This window comes from Mchenga conophoros, linkage group LG12 (genome assembly GCF_057382185.1).
Source record: "Mchenga conophoros isolate Kocher_MC1m ecotype Shallow Benthic linkage group LG12, M_conophoros_male_GT1.1, whole genome shotgun sequence".
NCBI lineage: Eukaryota > Metazoa > Chordata > Actinopteri > Cichliformes > Cichlidae > Mchenga > Mchenga conophoros.
Window position 1 is genome coordinate 15,374,387 of NC_140537.1, and position 15,802 is coordinate 15,390,188.

Below are 15,802 nucleotides of genomic sequence, written 5' to 3' on the forward strand. Positions count from 1 at the left end.
TTTCTTTATTTTGCTAGCAGAAAAGCAGAAATAGGTTCACTGCAATGAGCTGTGTTTGGCATCAATGTCATGCTAAAACATGAAGCTGCTGCCAATCAGATGCTTTCCATATGCTAGTGCATGGTGGATCAAAATCTGTCTGCATATTTCCAAATACATCATTGTATTAATTTTAACAAGATTTCCAACACAACTGGCTGGAATGCAGTCACGAACTATGACAGAGCCTCCACTATGTTTTACAGATGGCCGTAGAACCAGAAACTTCCAATTTGGATTCATAACTCCATAACACCTGTTGCAAATGATTTTCAGTCCAGTTCTTGTGTAATCAGTCCTCCACCCCGTTTCCATTAAGAATAGCTTCTTGACAGCCACTTATCCACTGAGACTATTTCTGATGAGTCTTCAGTGCACAGCAGATGGATCAACTGAAGTGCCAAATACATCTCACCGTGTCAGATCTTCACTTGGTTTTTTCCTTATTTCTAACATGACTTACAGATACTGTTCATCTGCTGTAGTGTTTTTTTTAGGCTGCCACCTGTCCAGTTTCCTCAGATTTTATTAAGGACATTGCACACCATGCTCAGATTTGCTAGGTTTTTGGCTATTAGCCCTTTCAGAATTGACCCATTAGTGCAAAAGTACAAATTTATGCCTGTCAAACTGTGTTATGTTTGGCAGTTTTCAAAGATTGGGCTAAAGAAATGGGAACGATGTGTTATTGCAACAAGTTGCCAGTAAAGTAAAACATACAGTTTAAAACTTTGCTAACTTGTCTGTTATGTGAAAAACGCAACACTCATCCCTTAAGGCAGGTGGGATTTTTTTAATCCTTGGGTAAATCATAGGTCCGTTTTAAGTGCCTTAGATAAGTAAATTAAAAACAACTTTTTTTTTTTAAAGTGGTCAGATACAAGGTATGGACTTAAAAACGTTAAAAAAAACAATGTCCAATGAAAAAACTGAAAAACTCTCAGAAAGCCTGGAGAACTAGTCAAAGTCTGGCTGCTTAGAAACAATGTATTAGGGGGGAAAGGATGGCTCGCGACTTTTGCACAGCGTGTCCCTCAACATTAAAGCAGTCCAAAGAAGCTGCTTGTGATTCTAAGTTTAACCGAAGCGACAGCCTCACCGCTAACGTGAACCAGCGACCTGTTCAGTCTCAGGTGAAAGCCATGACACTCAACTAGCTGCTTCGAGTGGGGGCGCGTGCCGTTGTGCTCTGCTCCGTCAGCAGGTGGCGCGTGAACACACACAGCGCAACCACCGTGTTTTGTTTCGGGTTTTTTTTTTTAAACAAATGATTCAATTATCATTGCGGTACACTCCTCTCGCCTGCTCCTCCTTGATGTGACACGCCCTGGGCCGGTAACCATGTCATCGTTTTTATTTTGGGAACGGCACATGGCTTCTCGAGCTCATACCATCACTGTTACAACTACGCGCGTCGTCACAAGTGGTGTTCACGCGTGCCATCCTCTCATCTGACTCAACACTCCAGAGACACAGACTCGGCGGGAGTAGCAGTGGAGCTTTTCTGTTTCATGTTTGCGATTTGGTGACTGGAGTGAGCTGTGACCTGTCTTGTTTTTTTTTTTCAATTTATTATTTTTTTCCAAACAGGTGGGAAAAGAACCTTAAAGCCCACTACATTCAGTTTGGTAAGTTGCTACAGCGACCTGAACAATTTAAACGGCTCTCAAGCCTTGTAGCTAATTAATTTCATTCACGCAGCTTAATTGTGACTCTCAATACTCCTATTTTTCGGAGGGGTGGTGGTGCAGTTTTTCCCCTTCTGTTGCAGTGTTTGATTTATAAAACGTGACTCATTATGAGTCTAAATTTGTCATTAGGTATCTGTTGTATGGAAATATTAGAAAATATGAGGTAGAGCAACACACAGGGTTTATATGCAAAAGTATATTAAAGTTAAAAGTGCACGGTACCAATGTGTGAGCTGTTGTAAGTAATGATGCATGATCCGAGTGGAAATCAGTCTAACACAATAGATGAGCCTAAAGCCACAATGTGCATGTTTCCAGCACCTACTGTAGATTTTCCATCCCTCCTGAGTTCAGAGAAGCAGATTTTTTTTTCTTTTCTTTTTTTCTTTTTCGCACATTAAGCAGTCATGCTGATTTGTGGAGAGGCTGAACCAGGTGCAACCTCAGGAAGCTCTAAGTCAGTATTTATGTCACATTAGCCGGCTGCTGGTGCTATTATCTTCCCTCTCACTTCACTTAAAGTGGTTTTAAAATGACCTGGCTGTGTGCGCGGATGAGAGGGTGAAACTGCTGAGGAGTGCAATCCAGAACAGTCACAGTGAAACAATCGTGTTTTCAAATCTCCATTGCCTGCTGTCTCTATACTTTAGCCTTTCTGATTGTGTCTGCTTGCCTTTCATGTGCCTGCTCTTTATACTTTTCCTCTCACTGTTTGTTTCCCGATGGTTTTGCTTTATTTGAGAGAACTCTCTGACAGGATAAAGCCATCCAGAAACCCAGAAACGGTCCACTGTAATTTTGTACCAAAGCAGCAGCTTTTTAAGAAAACACACAGAAAGGGCCAGGTCATTACTTCTAACTCGGAAAGATATGTTGTTTGTTTTTACGATCGCACTGAGGTTTTAACTGAGCCGAAGTAACGTTTTCTTCTTTTTTTCGCCTACTTTTAGTTTTAATCCTCCTGCCTTGCTGTAACTTTGATTTTTGTTCAACTCAGATGAACATGCATGCAGGAAGTCGTTTTTATCTTTGGTCTGAAAGATAAGTGTGGGTTGTTTTTTGTTGCAGAAGTTTGTTTTTCAGTTTTAACTGAGCCAGAGCCAGAGTGGTGGTTTAGACTGTTATTTATTTCACTTTACACCAAGATTTATGAGCCGCAGGATGTTCAGCTTTCTCAAAGGTTCTCAGTTGCCTCGGTACCTTTGGCATGCAAAGAGCACCACAGTTGTTGGTGTGAGGAGCCAGAAGGTGAAAGCAAAGGATGTGGTGAACCCGTTTGATTGCTGAAAATCTGCAAGTGAAAATGTAAAAATGCAAAGAGCAATAATGAAAAGGGACAAGTACAGCCAGTGTCACAGTATTCGTTTCAATTCTGTCAGCTGTATCAGTGCTGCCACAAAGTGATGAATGCACTTTGGTAAGTGGTGGATGTTATTAGATGCTACATTGCATTAAGCAACCCTTTTAAGACCATAATAATGTGAGATCAAATCCACTAGCAGCATCCACCCTTGAAAGTTTTCTTATTGAAAAGGGAGTAAGGCATTTTTCAGGTGTGTTTCATTCCACAACTATTTTGGTGACACATCGTAGCCATATGCAACAATGCAGAAATTCACCAACCAACACCCCATTTGACATCACATGTTATTGTTTGATATTCTCTTCATCTCCTTAGTGATTGCTGGTATATATCTGACCAGATGGGTATGATGTGCAGAATGTGCTGAATGCTACTGCTTTCGACTTATTGGAGGGAGAGGCTTGCCACTGCATTCTTTTCCTTTTTATTCAGTGGGTGTGTGTCCAGGTAGGTGCCAACCTGTCAGTGTACTTTGTGACACAGGTTGCAGACTGCATCGCTGACATGAGATTGTGGAAAGTTCACATTGGTGCACGGCGACCTGTGAGAGTTTTGACAAGTGTGTGATTCATACCAGGAATATTTCCCTGAAGCCACAGGAGTTCTTTTAAGAGAAAGCGTTCCTTCACATTAAAGAGCTTTCAGTTGAATGTGTGTGTCTGCTATGTTCATCAGCCATTGTTCATTTCACTCCAGTGGATTTTGGCACAGCTTTGACAGAAGAAAAACTGTCTCACTTAAGCACTCTAGTGATAAAAGAAAGTTATAGAGCCAAAGTAGGTGCTCAGTTTTGGCTGTCAGACATTTTACTGTACAGGGCTTTTAAGTTGGATCACCTAGTGGCATATAGTTTACACGAATATTCGATTTCCAGTGCTGTACATATGGTAACAACTTGTTTTTCCAAAATATTCATTCCTTGAAATAAATGAGGTGTTAGTTCTCAGCTTTGTTATGCAAAATGATGGTAACGGTTTCCTGTTTTGGTGTTCACAGTTTGCTCTGTCTGCTTTGATTTAATGAATATCAATGCATCTGTAAATATGACTACTGGTTCCCATGCCAGTGTCAAAATGGTGATCAAAGTTAATGACTCACCCTTGATGAGTCATTGTAATACCACACTAAGACACATGATTTCAGGCCTGTGTCAGCAGGTTTCATTCAGCCTAACTGCCCATAGCAACTTGTTGCTTACTAAATAGATTGCATATCAGTTGATGTTAATGTCTTTACACTGAAACCTGCATGTGCCTGATTTATCATCAGACACTGATAAAGAAAGCTACAGTCCTGCAAGACTTTGCTCTCAGAACATAAGCTCAGTGTGGCAAACATAAGCTACGTGTAACAGATTAGTTTCATGATGTATGTCATACAGTAACTAATATTTTATTTTTATAATGTAAAAAGCAGCTGTATCTATTGGTAATATCAGAAATGTTTTATACAAATGATACATTTTAAAACTACTTTACATTAAACCCTGAAGGCATTGCACAGGTACAGCCAATGAATCTTGACTCTGACATTATGAAAGGCCTATTCTGCCCCTTTGTACTGCTTGTAACCGTGTTTGCCTGTAGAGAGCACCACTCAGAGATTGCAAGTACCCAGAAGCCTTTAACATATAACTCCTAACATCAGTTTCCTAAAGTGCTACCTGATGATAGCCAGTTTTCTTGTTTTGTCTTAAACAACAATGTAAAACCTCAAGATGTCTGGTTTATTGCTGGATAGTGCAGCAATGTTTAGTAGCAGTTGTTAGACAAACTTTAAAGTACTTCTTGGGGGTAAGAACTGATCCTCTACACACTTTCAAATTCTTTTTCTTTTCATGTAATAATCTTAACCAAAACTTAAGTTAATGAACAAATCATTTAAGTGCTAAAAAAGTAGCAGAAACGATGACGGCTGCATTTAGGAATGTGAGGCAGAAAGAATTATGTGACCACACCATGTGGTTTGTTAATGTGAGGGGAAAAAGAAAAGGAATGTGAAGCATTCAGTAGGATATGGACAATACTTTGTGTTGCTACCTGTTTGCAGTGACAGAATGTGATTAATAAAACTTTGGGTTGTCGTTTATGTTGATGACTATGCTTGTTATCTACGAGTGGGACAGAATCCCACCAGTAACAGGCATCAATTTGTCAAACACCTGTTTAACAAAAAAGCTGTGATGAACATTTTAAACTGCTCTGAATACCCCTGGTCCACTCGATGATGCTGGTGTGCTCCATATGGAGCCTATAATGCTAAGTGGAAAATTGGTCTAAATGGCCAGTAATTTCATGAAACTAATCAGTTGTTAGCTGTATTGTTGCAGACTTTGAAGTGCCCTTCTTAAAACATAATTTTTACCAACATTGACTGTGACATTTGATAAAGTAGTGTTGTACTGGAATACAGTAATTCTTGCTGGGTGTATGCTATGCAGTTTGAGTTTGTTCAGAAAATTATGTAGCCTGTAGTAAAAAGTAATCTGACTTGACGTCTCACTGCTTGTTGTAGCAACAGGCCGTACGCAGTTAAGTTGTAAACCTGTCTATTGTATTAATTGGAGGTGAGAGGGATCGCTTTCTATTCTCATGCACACTTCCAGCTCTTTGTGGCCGGTGCTGAACTACAAGCTATAGAAATAGCTTCATAACTAGAATTCTTTTCATTGTGTTGGGCGTATTGAATTGTGCTGCAAAAACTGGCCTGGCAGCAATAGCAGTGAGATGTCACCAGAAGAGAACTTACCTTTATGTGTGCTGGCACCTTCCCAGCAGTAATTTCATGGACTAGAGACATTTCATTAAACTGTGTTCAGCAACACAGCCTATTTAAAGCTCATCAGTCACCAATTAAACGCAGCACATGACGAGCGTGCCACTTATCTTCACCGCCACAATGTGTTGTCGTCCATCTCCACTGCCCCCAGACTTTCACCATACTTTCCCTTTCCACCACAAGCATTTTTATGATGCAAACAGTGAATGTTTACACAGAGAATTAGCAGGTTTCTCGGACGATAATGGCCTCTCTATAGGAGTAGTTGTAGAGACTTATGGAACTAATTGACACCCCCGGAGGCTGGGAAAGTTTTGGACAGCAGCTCTCTGTCATTATCACTACTGCACTTATTTCTGGCCACAGCAATTAAGAGATACTAATGATGGAGAGCCCGCTAATTGGCCCAGACTGTTAATGAGTAACTGGGTCTGCATTGCTTGTTCCAAACTCTTGTGGAATGTGCGTACCATGAAGTGGGCCAGTGTTTGGAGGGATTCAGGGGAGTAGCATGGCTGCTGTCCTAGATCCACTTTACTTGGTCTGTGATTTATGTTATTGTATTTTGCACAACTCTGTTGCTTGTGAAGCTCGCACGCAAGAATTTCACTCGCATGTGCTGTACCAATGTACCTGCACATGTGATGTGACAATAAAAGTGATTTGATTTGATTTCTCATTGTCCTGCCTGTTTGTCATATTTTCACGATCTGTGATAAGTGCATTATGCAATCACTAGCAGTATTTGTTTACTTTTTTTTTATGGGGACCTTGAGTAACATCGCTTAAGATGAAAATTGACGTTGTTGGAAAATGTACGTCACAGGGTGTACAGTGTATAACGTACTATAGTTGGCTCATATCTGTTTTTTTTAGACCTTATCAGAAGATTTGCTGATACAGTCACAGTGTGCAATCAGAGGTGCTACAGACTGTGCAGGTCAGCATATTTCACACTCTGTCACTGAAAAGAATTACTGTGGTTAAAGAGTAAAAACATCCATAGTGTTATTATAGAAAAATGACAGTCAACAATAAAGTGTAATTTCTGTGTTTATTTCCAGAAGCTTTCTCTTAGACTGAGCCTTGTGTTATGAGTTGAGTAGCAGAGAATAGAAAAGAGATGCTACTTGGTGTTTATTTTTTCTGTTTGATCGCAGCGGTCTATACTTAAAATAGCTTATGTCATGAGCTGCGTGTAGAACTATATATTACTCGTTGCGCTAATGTCTTCACCGCTTTTTCTCTGTGAGATGAGTTTCAATGAGAAGCTGCAGCTGTGTGTGTGTTTTAGCAGTACGGGTGTTGATGCGTATATGACTGTAAGGGCTTATCTTTTCATCACATTATCACACTGCAGAGCTCTTTGTCTCCAGGTGAAGTCGTACTACAGACAGGCTTCAGTCCATTAGCAGAGCCTGAGAAAACCTGCAGGTGAATCACGTCTTACCAGTAACATCAGCACAAGAATTTTAATGCTTTAAAAGATATTCTGGGTTTATGCTCATGAATATTTCAGAAGTTGTGTAACTGATGATTAGTTAGTGCCAGGTTTTAATTACATTAGTGGAATCTACCCCAGTGTTTACTGAGATACATATTCACATATAAAAACTGTTGGTTTTACCTGCAATAACCAATTAACCAATAGTTGCTATTAGTTACCCTTTAATACTTTGCTGTTATCGTCTTGTCTCTTTGTGTCAAAGTACACAGAGATACAATGAGAAGAATTTTTGATAATGTGTTTATTGGGAAAAGTAAAGCAGTAAAAGCATTTTTTAAGATGTTCTTAGTTTCAGCAGACACTATTTAATCATGCTAATGGCTTTCTTTTGTTTAATACATAATATCACAAAACCAAAATAACTTCTGCATTAGAGTCCGTTATACAAGATTTTATTTATATATATATATATATATATATATATATATATATATATATATTATTAATTATACACACACTCTACTGTACTCTAGAAAATAGTCAGTAACAGTTAACTATGTACTCTTAGCACATTCCACTGTACACTGTGTTTCCTTAGTCTTCAAAGAGCACTTGGATTTAATGAAACTATTTAACTTAACAAACGCTTTAGAAATGTTGGTCATGTGAATTTGGTCTCAGATTCTTTCCATTCTTATTTGATGTGGTTGGATAATCTATGTCAGAGAGGACTTAGGCCAGTGAAAGAAGCTGTGCTGGAGATAAAGGCCATCTTGTGCAAATGATCGCTGTCCTCTCCTGTTGATTGTATTTTGAACCTGTCTCAGGCATGTGACTTGAGATCATTAAGGCATGCACATGTTTAGGTCTGACATTTCTTATACCTGATGTTGTTTCTTTTATTTGTTTTTGATTTTTTTCTCCCAGAGTTTGGACAAGAGTGAAAAAGAAAGATCCGATCTCGCCATGGCACTAACAGTGAACCTGATTGGCCCTTCACCATGGGGCTTCAGAATATATGGAGGACGAGATTTCAAGAAGGCCATAACTGTATCAAAGGTATTTGTTGACAGCAGTCCTGACGCTGAACCCTGTCACACCTTATAATACCATACCCATTTTTTTTTTCAAAACACAGACTGGAATGCCATGTCATGCAGTCAACTTCCTACTTGCTACGCCTCTTTTCTTGTCTTTGTTTATGTCCGCTGCAACAGCATACCTATTTCCTTGACAACTGAACCCATTAGAATAGAATGGAAGTAGATTGCATTAGAAGGAAATCGCTGATTACAGTAGAAATGGAAGCTGAGGTGGGAGGTGAGAGGTTCCTGAGTTACAGCGACGTGTAAATGTGTGAGAATATGGATTGCCCTGTGAATCTGTGCACTTTAGCATGTGTGTTTTATTTTTACTGACAATATTTTCCCAGTTGGATGAAGTAGAAGAAGTGGAAACATTACTACTGTAAGCAGACATTCTGCAGTAAACACATCCAGGAAACTTGCTCAGACTAACTACATGCCAGAGACACCCTGTTCACCCGCACATCCTGGTGCTATATCACCATCTCAGCGTGTGTGTTTTTTTTTTTTTTTTTTTTTTTTTTGGCCCTGTTCACTGAGCCTCCCCGCAGTCCATAAAGGATAAGTTATGGCAGTGCCATGAAGAGGCATCCATGCTTCAAACAGCTGGAGTTTTAAGCTCCTTAAACTTCAAAAGCACTTTGTTTGGCCCCACTCAACAGCTTATGCTAGAAAAACTAGTCTTCTCATGAATAATGGGTCTGATTTTGTTAGTGCTATCCAGTAAACAACACCAGTGTTTACTTGTCTCAAATATCAAACGTATCCTGTGAAGTGACAAGAATTCCTTCTCAAACAACAACTTAATTACTGAAATTGGTTTGTAAAGTGTGTGTGAAACAGTTGGTCCCAAATCCCCAAGCAGAGATGTAGGTTTAACCCTCTGTAGTGGTTTGTGCTTGGCACAGAAATACCACGGATGCACTCTTTTTATTTCTGTTGGCCTGAAAGATAACGTGCCCTTGTTTTTCTTAAGCACAGATTTGGGAAAAGATCCCCCAGCTGATCTTAGTTTATGTGAAACCAGGCATGTCCTGATCAGAGAAGGCATGCAAAACTGTGGGTCACCACAGCAACCCTTAATTGCCTCTCAAGTTGGCCCACAGACATGGTACCTCTGCCTGGCTAAGTGGGCAAATGGCCTGTGACTGGCATTTACTCCACATACATTTGCCTCTAAAGAGGCAGCAGAGAGTGATAGGCTCTTTATTCATTTTGCTTTGCATTCTTTGTTTTATTGCCTCTCTCTGTTTTTAATTGTGAGGCAACACAGTTTGTGACAAATGACATACTTTCTACTAAAGTTTAAGCTTCAGATTAAGTATGCCTGTGTGCTGGGTCACAGGGACCAAGCTGAGCGAGATCGTTTGGACCTTATATTTTGGCCCATTAGTGTGGAATTCCCTCTGATGTGGGGGCATGGTACTGACTCTGACACGTGGAGAGGCTGGTTGCAAAGGTCAGAGCAGTCAACCCATCGAGTACAGTCACACTAATGACTTCTCCCCAAGGGTGTCATGAATTCATCTGCTTGTGACCACTATTGGGAAATCCTGTGGTGTTTGTCGGCATTTACCGAGGGCTGACTTTTAGGAGAAGACATTTGGGTTAATTATGCAACAAAGTATGAAACAACTCTTCAGTGTCTTTTCTCGTTTATTCATTTGTTGTGCTGGAGGTCAGTCGATGTCAGGGTATACACACACTCATGGGATAAGTCAGAGATGTCTATGCTTGTTAGATAGCTTCCTAAAAAGTGTTGTTTTTAAGACCTGGGGCTAGGACTAAACTGGAGCTCATGCCTTTGTTCAACAGGTCAATGAGGGCGGCAAGGCAGAGCAGGCAGCCCTACAAGCCGGTGACATTATTTTGGAGATCAATGGAGAAAACACGGCTGATATGCTGAATGCAGAGGCCCAGACCAAGATCAAGAACTCCAAGACCTCTCTGCAGCTGGTGGTGGAGAGGTATGCTGACATGCAGATCTGAAGTAGGACTAACATTTGAGCTACAATGTCATTTTTTTTTTTTTTTGTGAATATGTCTTATAGACATAAAATAAACAAATACAGTGCCATGCAATGCAACAACATGCAGGCTGCATAGTCCCACATAGAGTATCTTTTACGTCTCTAATTTTCTCTGTTTGTGCCAAGACCACAGTCTCCCTAGCTTCCATCTTTCTTTACACCATTTTTAAGCACTGTACAAACAAAACAAGTGATTATAATCAGGGGAAATGCCAGCATGTATGAGAGCCACCCTACTCCCTTCCCTGGTCCTTCTTAATAAACTTTACTTTGAGATTTTCCTTGTTTGGATGACGGGAGTTGGGAACTAAGAAAAATCTTTCCCTTCAGTCGGAATTGCTCTTGGCTTGATTAAAGGTCCTCCCTGAGGTATTATTTGTTGTCACAGTTGCCTTCCAATCATATTTTTTTTTTCATCTCTGTTATTACACGCACGCGCACGGGCGCGCTCGCACACACATCCTTTCTGGATGTCCTACGTCCATGTGAGTGAATTTTTCCCGTCTGACCTCATGTCTCCTGCCAAGCCAGAAACAACAGTAATTCTCCTTCGCTGCCCAAGACAGTGCCACTCTGTCTGTTAGCTGTCAGTGGTTACACCGAAGCTTCTGTTTTTAATTTTACTCATTTAGCACTTCAGATCTTTGACTTATGTTCAGATGAGCTCTCTTGAGGATGGTAATTGAGTGGCACAAGTCTTTAATGTTTAATGAGTTCTTTTCTTAGCTGAGAGCACTCTCCTTCCAGCAGTGATGTGGGTGCCCACTGAAGGAAGCTGGCATCAGTCTGTACTCAGAAGTTTTGTTTTTAGCTGTGCCTGATGTTTTAAACTGAGATAGTGGTTTATTGTTGGTCAGTTCAACATCAGATTAATCCCAGACATAGCTAACTGAATATGTTTTCAACTGAAGGAGTAGCTACCACATTTCAAATTTGATCCTTAAAACGTTATACATTGCTTTTTTTTTTTCTTTTCTTTTTTTTCCTGCTGGATGATGTTGACCCTTTTCTTCATGGAGCTAGCTTTTAGCGCACCTTTTGCTTTATTGTGCAGTAGTTTTCTTCTAATTTCCTGCCTTTTTAAAGTAAAAATGATAAATAAGTAAATCCAGGTTGTATGCCGGATTTATATATTTATTAATTTTTTTTATAGAGAAAAGGGTAATGTGATATCAACAAACAAAAATCAGCTCTTGTTTATTGCCGGTTTCAATCCTTTTCAAATCTAGTTGTAGATGAAGTGTTTTTGGTTCATTTTCTCAGAGTGGTATTCCAAAAATTCACATTTTGAATTTCCAGATGTGAAGGCTATTATCAGTACGGGGTTTCAGATGCTGCTTTTGGGTCAGTTTTACATCTCTGTGGTTCAGAATCACACATTGTTACCACTAATAATTCTTCTGTAAATGAGACCTGTTAACCAAGAGCATTGGTTACAGCCTAAATACTCATCTGACTTCTTACCGTCCGTAGGCCACATCTTCCTCTGATGTTTGATATACATGCTACAAAGTGGAAGTAATGAGTTTTTCAGGCGTACAATATTAATATCCTTCCTATGGGAAGAAATGTCTTACAGGGACTGGATCAGTTTTTGTCTTCTTGCCATCTCTTCTCCACACAGTATGTGGAGCCAGAGCCACTAGAGGTGGGTTTCTGGGTGATTTACCACAGGCATCCAGGCCTTCCTGTGTGCCTCATTAGCTCAAGCTCAAGCAAGAGGCAGGCAGCTTCTGGTCCTGCAGCCAGGGGGGCATTGTGTGTTTGCATTGGCGCTTCCACTACCCACATTTTCCCCTCCAGCTTCAGTGATAGACTTGCTCATAATGTATCTTCTGTTCAAGAAAGAAAAACAACAGTTGAAAAGCTGCAGAGAGATCAAGAGAATATTTTGTAAAGAAGGCTCTGCAGTAATCTTAAAGATTCATGACAACATAATGGTGGACACTTGGCAGGGCACTGACACTATTATTATTATTATTATTATTATTATTATTATTATTATTATTATTATTATTATTATTATTGTTATTTTTTAATAACTGATTATTTCGCATTGCTTTGGCTCTTTCTCGATCGAAATTGATTTTTTCTTTTCTCCATGTTTGTTAGAGAAAAGTCGGCAGTCCTATATAAAGTTGCACGATATCCCGTGTTGATGCTGTTCCTGTATCATTATAATAAAATTAGTCCGGGTCAGCATTGCAACAGACCATGGATGTCAATGCATTCGGTTAACAGGTAACCGATCAGGTGGCTGATGCTACAAACATGAGTAATCATAAAATAGTTATTATACTGGATAAATTAATCAAGAAAACACTGGAAACGTTTACATTTTGTAAGGGGGTTTTATGTAAACAAAGACATCTTTTCTTTTTTCCCCACTTTACAAAGTTAAGGCATCACAGTGTGTTTTTGGTCACTTGCAGTAAACCAGTATTATTATTATGATGCAGGAATGCAAGAGTTGATCAGATACACCTATAAAGTCATTTGATCTGCTGTTCTCTCTCTTTCAAGACCTGAAACTCCCGGCGTTGGACAAACCAACGGCACTCCTGAACAGCTCATTGGACGTTTCAAGGTCAGTGCTGAAGCTACGGAGTACTTCAACATATTTGATGTCCCGCACTGGACAGAATAATATCCATAATTGTCATGTTTTCTTTTTTTCTGTATATTCAAGTCATGTTGGTTTGTTTGTAAAAATGTAAACGAATCTTGACAGTATACATGCATTACACATCTGTTTACAAGTCTGTTTTTCTGTCCACAAATAGCCCTAAAACCTTAAATCATTTTCAGTACTTGTATTTTACTGAGCTCACACTGGGTGTAAGAGTTCATCAAACAATATGTAGTGATAGATGACATGTTTTTGTGGTGACGTTTCTCACAAGTACCTCTGTTGATCCTTTTACAGCTTGCATGGCCAAAACACAGGATTAAAGATCAAGTCATGTTCAGCTGAGTCTAATGTAGTAACATTTCTCTGATGTGATGTATTTTTTTTAGGAAACAGTAAAACTGAATCAAGATGAGAATCAAAACTATAGAGAGTACACCATCTCCAGCCCTGTGTCACGATCTCCAGGACCGTACTCAACAGATCGTCCTGCCAGCCCCGATACAAGGATGGAGATGGTGACACCAACCATCAACAAGAGGTAGTGCACTCATGCTTTTCAAATCACTGTGATACTTTATGTTTAAGCAAGTCCACTTTTCATACTTTTTGACATGCAAAGTTGTGTAGTTTAAAGAATTCTCTGCAGAGAAACATGAGTTACAGTTTTCTCCTGTAACATTAGAGACACAAAAAAGCATTTCCCTAAGCGTTAGCGGTCTAAAAAAGGAGATTTTTAGAGCTCCACATTTCAGGTGTATGTTTTTTTTTTTTTTTTTTTTTTTTTTTTTTGTTACTGTTTCTTTTTCTTTTTTTCTTTCCAAAAATCCAACCGTTCACTTCCTAAATAGGCTTGTATCTGGACAAAAAGTCTGCAGCAAGTGGTCTCTTGACCAAACAACAGGCAAGCCAATAGGTATGGGAATAACAGACAGAAAGTGGAGCCATGGGATTGTGCTGTAGTAACAAAGGATATGCACAGGATATCACATTCCTCCGTTTGCATTCACGTTAACAAAAGGCAGAATGTGGAACATTCACCGCGGTTTTGTCTGCACTCGGACGTTTGTTGAACAACCTTTAATAGGCCATATTTCAAACTAGATTTCCTCCCTTGCATGCACTGGTAAAGTTTCCTGCCCAGGACTTGATTTAAGTATTAATATAATTTTTTGTTTTTGTTTGTTTTGGGGGGGGGGGTTGCCTCATAACCTATTAAATCTGTATTTTGTAATGCAGTCCTATTGATTTATTAAATAGAATAAACTCTTTGGCACAGTAACTTGTAATGTGTATAAGGAAATAAAGTGCATAGATCATTCACAACAGTCATAAAAAAAACCAATATAACCAGGGTGAGTTGATCATAGAGTTTGTGTTATTATTATGATATTATTAGCCTTTTTGAGGCAGCAGGAACTATGAAGCCACAATAATATCACAATAGTGTAATACATACTGAGATAATAAAGGTGCCACGTGCTACAGTAAAATATATGCAGTACAGAAGAATCTCTGACGACTGACGTGTGTCTCTGTGTGAATTGTGGCCAACCTAAAAGCATAAGTTCTTATGACTGATATCTTTTTTTCTTTTCTTGTCCATATGTTACAGTTTTCAGCTGCACTCAAGGTCACCAGAGGAGAGAAATACGAGATTGTCAGGACTCGTGTCACAGGTTGGTTGAAGTGTTTTTGTTGAAGGTTTTCAGCAGTCTGCCTTACACGTAGGAGTTATTGACTTTTGTTCAGTCATTCTTTTTTCTACCTTGCAAATAATGAAGCACAATTTCTGTAATAAAGAGCACTTAATTAGATGGAGACAGTGGTTGCTAAGTAACTTAAAATTACTGTCTTCAAAACACAGTTTGTGGGTGTCCTTTTTTGTTTTACGGTATTTGTGAGTCAGAATCATTATTTGCGTGTCCAGGCTTGAAAGCCATAGATTTTCCTGGACTGTCGTTCATCTGTAGCTGCAGTTTTAGGCTGCAGTTCACACAGACAGTACAGCTGAAGATTTTTGTCCACTGTGTATTACTGTGTGGAGAGTATTTATTTTGACTGGGCTAGTCCAGTCCGCTAGAATGACTTATCTGAAGCCTCAGCCTTCCCATTTGAATTGTTTGTTTCTGATGCCACAGAAGGTGCCCTTGAATAGGTTTGCGGACAGTGTACTGACTGTGCACTTAACAGTAAAGGCAGGAAACTGATAAGGTTTGGCATTTTTATAGCAGGGTGTGTACAAACTACAAAGGTCAGCGTTCAAAATATCTGGCATTAAGATGAACAACCGTCTGGAGCTGCTTCATTCAAAGCCTGGGCCAAGAAAAAAAGCTATTGATTTCCTTCAGAACAATGGCCATAACCTTTAGTTGTCAAAAATGGAGACTTATTAATCTCAATAGGCTGCAAGATATGGAGAGACGTAAAACACAGACTTATCTGTAAGTATGCTGTGTCCATTCCCCGTTCCAGCAACAGAACCAAAACCGGGGGACTAGAGCGTCTGGAAAGACTTCCATGAAGTAAAGAGAGAAAATGTTGTGGGAAAGTTCATCATAAGCTATTTCAGCTATGCCTCCATACTTAGTTACATGCATGGGTCCCACTGAAGACGAAACATGTGAAATGACAGAACAGGAAAAAACATTCAAGACCTTTTGTAGTGCCACAAGGAATTCCATCCATTTTTATAACTCTGGACATTACATAACGTTAGATAAATATGCAGAGGTTTGAA

At 39.5% G+C, this 15,802-nt stretch overlaps 1 protein-coding gene across 2 annotated transcripts in view; it reads left to right on the plus strand.

The window, feature by feature from the left end:
• Positions 1–1,269: 1,269 nt before the first annotated feature.
• The window catches only part of pdlim2 (PDZ and LIM domain 2 (mystique)), a 32,205-nt gene continuing 17,672 nt past the window's right edge, over positions 1,270–15,802 (plus strand). Inside the window, exons 1-6 of one of the 2 annotated variants that reach the window (XM_085293969.1) lie at positions 1,270–1,667; positions 8,246–8,377; positions 10,219–10,370; positions 12,957–13,020; positions 13,452–13,603; positions 14,678–14,741. In XM_085293969.1, coding sequence (XP_085150095.1) covers positions 8,285–8,377; positions 10,219–10,370; positions 12,957–13,020; positions 13,452–13,603; positions 14,678–14,741 — 525 coding nt within the window. In that variant the 5' untranslated portion in view covers positions 1,270–1,667; positions 8,246–8,284. The remainder of the gene's footprint in view (positions 1,668–8,245; positions 8,378–10,218; positions 10,371–12,956; positions 13,021–13,451; positions 13,604–14,677; positions 14,742–15,802) is intronic. The other variant, XM_085293968.1, reaches the window with a different exon arrangement.